The sequence below is a fragment of the Lipotes vexillifer genome, unplaced genomic scaffold, assembly GCF_000442215.2.
Source record: "Lipotes vexillifer unplaced genomic scaffold, Lipotes_vexillifer_v1.1 scaffold539, whole genome shotgun sequence".
In the NCBI taxonomy this organism is placed as follows: Eukaryota; Metazoa; Chordata; class Mammalia; order Artiodactyla; family Lipotidae; genus Lipotes; species Lipotes vexillifer.
In genome coordinates, this window is record NW_006789542.1 from 413,631 (window position 1) to 420,881 (window position 7,251).

At 44.8% G+C, this 7,251-nt stretch overlaps 1 protein-coding gene across 1 annotated transcript in view; it reads right to left on the reverse strand.

Annotated features, from left to right (window-relative positions):
- The window catches only part of DLEC1 (DLEC1 cilia and flagella associated protein), a 93,592-nt gene extending 86,734 nt beyond the window's left edge, over positions 1-6,858 (reverse strand). The window contains 2 exon segments of the mRNA XM_007462718.1: positions 5,093-5,243; positions 6,478-6,858. Coding sequence (XP_007462780.1) covers positions 5,093-5,243; positions 6,478-6,858 — 532 coding nt within the window.
- Between the last annotated feature and the right edge of the window lie 393 nt (positions 6,859-7,251).

A 7,251-nucleotide genomic window follows, 5' to 3' on the forward strand; every position in this document is an offset into this window, starting at 1 on the left:
AAATAAACTCTCATACATACGGTCAAATGATTTTTTTTTTTTTTTTTTTTTTGTGGTACGTGGGCCTCTCACTGTTGTGGCCTCTCCCATTGTGGAGCACAGGCTCCAGACGTACAGGCTCAGCGGCCATGGCTCACGGGCCTAGCCGCTCCGCGGCATGTGGGATCTTCCCGGACCAGGGCATGAACCCATGTCCCCTGCATCGGCAGGCGGAGTCTCAACCACTGCGCCACCAGGGAAGCCCGGTCAAATGACTTTTGACAACAGTGTCAAGACCATTCAATAGAGAAAGGACAGTCTTTTCAATAAGCAATGCTAGGAAAACTGGATATCTTCACACAAAAGAATGGAGTTGGACGCTTTTGTAATACTATATACAAAAAATTAACTCAAAATTAATTAAAGACCTAAATGCAAGACCTAAAACAATAAAACACTTAGGAGAAAATACAGGGCCAACACTTTACAACATTGGATTTGGCAGTGATTTCACTGTATCTGGCAATGATTTCTTGGATATGACACCAAAGGCACAGGCAACAAAATAAAAATAGACAAACTGGACTTCATGAAAAATAAAAATTGTGCATCAAAAGACACTACCAACAGAGTAAAAATGCAACCCACAGAACGAGAGAAAATATTTGCAAATCATGTATCTGATAAGGGATTAATAATAAGGATATATAGAGAATTCCTAAAACTCAACAACAACAAAACAATCGATTAAAAATGGGCTTGAATATGGGCCTTCCCTGGTGGTACAGTGGTTAAGATTATGTCTGCCAATGCAGGGGACACAGGTTTGATCCCTGGTCCGGGAAGATCCCACATGCTGCAGAGCAACTAAAGTTGTGTGCCACGACTACTGAGCCTGCCCTCTAGAGCCCATACACCACAACTACTGAAGCCTGCACACTCTAGGGCCCATGTGCCACAACTACTGAGCCCACGTGCTGCAACTACTGAAGCCCTCACACCTACAGCCTGTGCTCTGCAACAAGAGAAGCCACCACAATGAGAAGCCTGTGCACTGCAATGAAGAGTAGCCCCTGCTTGCTGCTACTAGAGAAAGCCCATGCACAGCAATGAAGACCCTGACACAGCCAAAAAAAAGAATAAAATACCTAGGAATAAACCTACCTAAGGAGGCAAAAGAACTATACTCAGAAAACTATTAGATACTGATGAAAGAAATGAAGATGACACAAAGACGGAGAGATATACCGTGTTCTTGGATTGGAGGAATCAATACTGTCAAAATGACTATACTACCCAAATCAATCTACAGATTCAATGCAATCCCTATCAAATTACCAACAGCATTTTTCACAGAATTAGAACAAAAACCTTTCCAATTTGTATGGAAACACAAAAGACCATGAATAGTCAAAGCAATCTTGAGAAAGAAAAATGGAGCTGGAGGAATCAGGCTTCCTGACTTCAGACTATACTACAAAGCCACAGTCATCAAAACAGTATGGTACTGGCACAAAAACAAATACAGATCAATGGAACAGGATAGAAAATCCAGAGATAAACCCAGGCAACTATGGTCATCTAATCTAGAACAAAGGAGGCAAGAATATACAATGGAGAAAAGACAGTCTCTTCAATAAATGGTGCTGGGAAAAATGGACAGCTACATGTAAAAGAATGAAATTAGAACACACCCTAACACCATACACAAAAATAAACACAAAATGGATTAAAGACCTAAATGTAAGGCCAGATACTATAAAACTCTTAGAGGAAAACATAGACAGAACACTCTTTGACACAAATTGCAGCAAGATCTTTTTGATCCACCTCCTAGAGTAATGAAAATAAAAACAAAAATAAACAAATGGGACCTAATTAAACTTAGAAGCTTTTGCACAGCAAAGGAAGAAACCATAAACAAAACGAAGACAACCCTCGGAATGGGAGAAAATATTTTCAAATGAAGCAACTGCCAAGGGATTAATCTCCAAAATATACAAACAGTTTATGCAGCTCAATATCAAAAAAAGCAAACAACCCAATCAAAACATGGGTGGGGGCTTCCCTGGTGGCACAGTGCATGGGAGTCCGCCTGCCGATGCAGAGGACACGGGTTCATGCCCCGGTCCGTGAGGATCCCACATGCCGCAGAGAGGCTGGGCCCGTGAGCCATGGCTGCTGAGCCTGCGCGTCCAGAGCCTGTGCTCCGCGACGGGAGAGGCCTCGGCCGTGAAAGGCCCACGTACCAAAAAATAAAAATAAAAAATGGGTGGGACATCTAAACAGACATTTCTCCAAAGAAAATATACAGATGGTTAAAAAGCACATGAAAAGGTGCTCAACATCACTAACTATTAGAGAAATACAAATCAAAACTATAATGAAGTATCATCTCACGCTGGTCAGAATGGCCATCATCAAAAAATCTACAAACAATAAATGCTGGAGAGGGTGTGGAGAAAAGGGAACCCTCCTACACTGTTAGTGGGAATGTAAACTGGTACAGCCACTATGGAGAACAGTATGGAAATTCCTTAAAAAACTAAAAATAGAGCTACCATATGATCCAGCAATCCCATTCCTGGGCATATATCCAGAGAAGACCATAATTCGAAAATATACGCACACCCAATGTTCACTGCAGCTCTATTTACAATAGCCAGGACATGGAAGCAACCTAAATGTCCATTAACAGAGGAATGGATAAAGAAGATGTGGTACATATATACAATGGAATATTACTCAGCCATAAAAAAGGACAAAATAATGCTATTTGCAGCAACATGGATGGACCTAGAGACTGTCATACTGAGTGAAGTAAGTCCGAAAGAGAAAGACAAATATCATATGACATCATTTATAAGTGGAATCTAAAAGAAGATTACAAATGAACTTATCTACAAAACAGAAATAGAGTTATAAATATAGGAAATAAACTTATGGTTACTGGGGGGTAAGGGGAGAGGGATAAAGCGGGAGATTGGGATTGACATATACACACTACTATATATAAAATAGATAACTAATAAGGACCTACTGTATAGCACGGGGAACTCTACTAATACTCTGTAATGGCCTATATGGGAAAAGAATCTACAAAAGAGTGGATATATGTATTTGTATAACAGATTCATTTTGTTGTACACTTAAAACTAACACAACATTGCAAATCAACTATACCCCAGTAAATTTTTTTTTTTAAATGGGCTTGAAAAGATATTTCTCCAAAGAAGATACACAAATGGCAAATAAACATATGAAAAGACACTCAGCATCACTAATAATCAGGGAAATGCAAATCAAAACCACAGTGAGCTATCACCTCACACCCATCGGGATGGCTACACTCAAAAACAAAAAACAAAAACCACACACTGAAAAACCAGAAAATAGAGTTGGTGAGTATGTAGAGAAACGGGAATCCTCGAGCACTGTTGATGGGCATGTAAAAATGACACAGGCACTGTGGAAAACAGTATGGTGATTCCTCAAAATATTAAAAATAGAACTACTATAAGATCTAGCAATTCCGCTTCTGGGTATAAACCCCAAAGAACTGAAAGCAGGGTCTCAAAGAGATATTTGTATGACCATGTTCAGAGCAGCATTATTCAGAACAGCTAACACCAGGAAGCAACCCAAGAGTTCATCAACTGATGAATGGAAAAGCAAAATGTCGTATGTACCTACAATGGAATATTATTCAGCCTATAAGGAAGGAAATTCTGACATAGGCTACAACATGGATGAACCCTGAGGATATTATGCTAAGTGAAATAAGCCAGTTGCAAAAAGACAAATACTGTATGATTTCACTTATATGAGGTACTTAGAGTAGTCAAAATTATAGAGACAAGGGACTTCCCTGGCAGTCCAGTGGTTAAGACTTCACCTTCCAATGCAGGGCGTGCAGGTTTGATCCCTGGTCAGGGAGCTGAGATCCCATATGCCTCTCGGCCAAATAACCAAGACATAACACAGAAGCAATATTGTAAAAAATTCAATAAAGACTTTAAAAATGGTCCACATCAGAAAAAAATCTTAAATTAAGAAAAAAAATTATAGGGACTTCCCTGGTGGTGCAGTGGTTAAGAATCCGCCTGCCAATGCAGGGGACACGGGTTCGAGCCCTGGTCCGGGAAGATCCCACATGCCGTGGAGCAACTAAGCCCATGCACTACAACTACTGAGCCTGCGCTCTAGAGCTGGCGAGCCACAACTACTGAAGCCTGTGCGCCACAACTACTGAAGGCCACACGCCTAGGGCCCATGCTCCATAACAAGAAAGCCACCGCAATGAGAAGCCCGTGCACCGCAACGAGGAGTAGCTCCCGCTCGCCAAAACTAGAGAAAGCCTGCATGCAGCAACAAAGACCCAACGCAGGCAAAAGTAAATAAATACATTAATTAAATTAAATAAATGGTCAGAATGGTAACTTAAAAAAAAAAATTACAGAGACAGAAAGTAGAATGGTGGTTGCCAGGGGCTGGGGTAAGGCAGGGAATGGGAAGTTATTGTTTCATGGGCATAGAGTTTCAGTTTTACAAGATGAAAAGAGTTATGGAGATGGATGGTGACGATGTTTGTACAAGATTATGAACGTATTTAATACCACTGAACTGTATGCTTAAAAATGGTTAAGAGGGTAAATTTTATGTTATGTGTAGTTTACCATAATTTTTAAAAATTGGGGAAAACAGTCAAGAACATGAAAGACAGGAAAAGTTCAAAGAACTGTGCCAAATGAAAATTCTGAAAATGAGACATGACAATGACATGTAACATGACTTCCTAGACAGGATCCTAGACCAAAGAGGAGAAACGGACACTGTGGGACAGCAGGTGAAACCTGCATGCCATCTGTGAAGTGGAGGTTAATGCTGCATCATTGCTGATGTCCTGGCTTAGGGGGTTGTGTGCTGGTTATGTAGGTGAGTGTCCCTGTTTTGGAGACATGCACACTGGAGTGTTTTGCGGTAATGAAACAACATATCTGCAACTCACTCTCCAGATGTTCAGAAAAAGACTACAGAGGTAATGAAGCAAACACAGTAATACATTAACAACTGGGGAGTCAGGGTGAAGGGCAGAGGAGCTCATCATACACACCTGGAGGCATCTTGATGAACGGCTCAAGGACCTGTACTTCGGCTTGGTGCATGGCCCGCTCTTTCTCCGCAAAAGCCCGTGCGCGGGCCTGAATGATATGTCTCTCCAACATTTCAACTTCATCCAGCCGCTGCTTATAGAGCTCCCGAATCTGGCAGGTGGGTGATCAGATGCACAGAAATATGGTGAGATCACACAGCTTTATTGAATCCCACCCCAGCATCAGGGCTTCCCACGAAGCACAGAACAGTCACAGAACTGCAGAGACCATCTGGTCTAACCAGACAGATCTGAACTCCGAGACCCACAGAAGGAAGTGGCTTAAAGCTTTCATAGTAAAGTCAATTACAGAACCAAGTCTGAAACCCCGTCTCCCGACTACTGGCTTCACAGTAAAGACAGCTGCCATCTAACCTCTGAAATACCAAATATGAGTTAACACACCACCTGTGGCAGACAAAGGGTTGTGTCACCCAGACTCTCTTCAAGGAAGGACTTGCTACCTGGCTGCAGGGAGCATAGTGAGCTGAGAGCCTCCAGCTGTCAGCCCCTTCAGAGTTGATCTCAGCTGCTTGAAAGCACACAGCTGAGACTCCTTGAAGGGAGCTGTGGGCAGTATGGACTGCTTAGCAGTCAGCCTCAGCAGAGAGGACTCAAGTCAGCTACTTTCCTCCTTATACAGATAAGGAAGCAGAGTTGCTATTAGAGCCTGGTCATGCTTCCTAAAATCCGGGCATGAATGCCTCGATTAAGATTGTGGTTTGTGGGCCTCCCTGGTGGCACAGTGGTTGAGAGTCCGCCTGCCGATGCAGGGGATACGGGTTCGTGCCCCGGTCCAGGAGGATCCCACATGCCGCGGAGCGGCTGGGCCCCGTGAGCCATGGCCGCTGAGCTTGTGCGTCCGGCAACGGGAAAGGCCACGACAGTGGGAGGCCCACATATCGCAAAAAAAAAAAAAAAAAAAAATAGTATTCTTAAGTTCTATATGTGATGTGCCAGGCACTGTGGGGCTACTGTTAAAAACTAGACATTGCTCCTGAAATCTTAGCGCTTACATTCAAGGAGGGAAACATATAAAGGTAGATAATTAGAATAGGAAATAAAGATAGGTGCTAGAGATATATGCCGTTATGTGTGTAGAATGTGTGTATTCGCCTAAGCGCGTGTGTAGAGTGTTCTCCCACTAGAATGTTGGATATACGGCGGCATGGACTTGGTCTGCTCTTTTCCATCTGCATCCCCAGTGCCTGGCACCCAACAGGGGCTGACTCTTGTCGAGTGGCTGAGTCGCGCCCTGGGTCGCCCGCACGGCCGCAGACGCGGTGACGCCGCCGCGCCTCGGGTGAGCAAGCGGAGAAGCGCGCGGGACGCCGGGGCCGTGTTACCTGCTGCAGCTGGTCCACGAACTCATCGTGCCGAGCATCCTCGCTGCCGCGGGCCTTGATCAAACTCGCACTCACCTCCTCGCCAATCACCTCGGCGGTATACAAGTTGCGAAAGACGCCGGTGAGCAAGTAAGAGATGTCTTGGGTGCGCCGCGAGGTGGGGCGCAGGCGCAGCAAGTGCGGCTCGGGGAGCGGCCGGAGCGTGAGCGGCGAGACGCGGCGGGGCCGGCTACCTGGCTGGTAGAAAGACTCGGAGTAGGCGAGGGAGGACTGGCTGGGGCGGCGGATCCGGGTCGGACGCGGGGTTGGCGTCCACGTCGCCCCAGCGAAGGCGTAGGACTCAGACTCTGCGGACTGCCGCTCTCCCCTTCCAGTCTCCATGGCAACTGAGACGCCGCTAACTCCCTGCCGCACTTCCACTTCCGGCCCACCTCTTCCGCTTTGCGTCTGTTAAAGGACGCTGTCGAGTCGTCATCCTCATAAACGTTCGCATGGCAGTGTTGCTTTTACTGAGAGGGCCTTAGCGTGGGGGACCGACAGAGAAAGAGTTAATTGGCGCAGCCAGACCCGTCTCATTGCAAAAGCTTCTTCCTATTTACTTTCATCTGCCCATTCTGTAATTTGTTCAGCATTTATTAATTCGTTCATTTAAAATTTATTGTATAAAGATTCTGTTTCAGGTCTGTGCTAGGAGCTGGAGATACCAAAGGAAGATGCAGCTTCTGCCCTCGCGGAGCTCACAACCGTGTGTGTGTGTGTGTGTGTGTGTGTGTG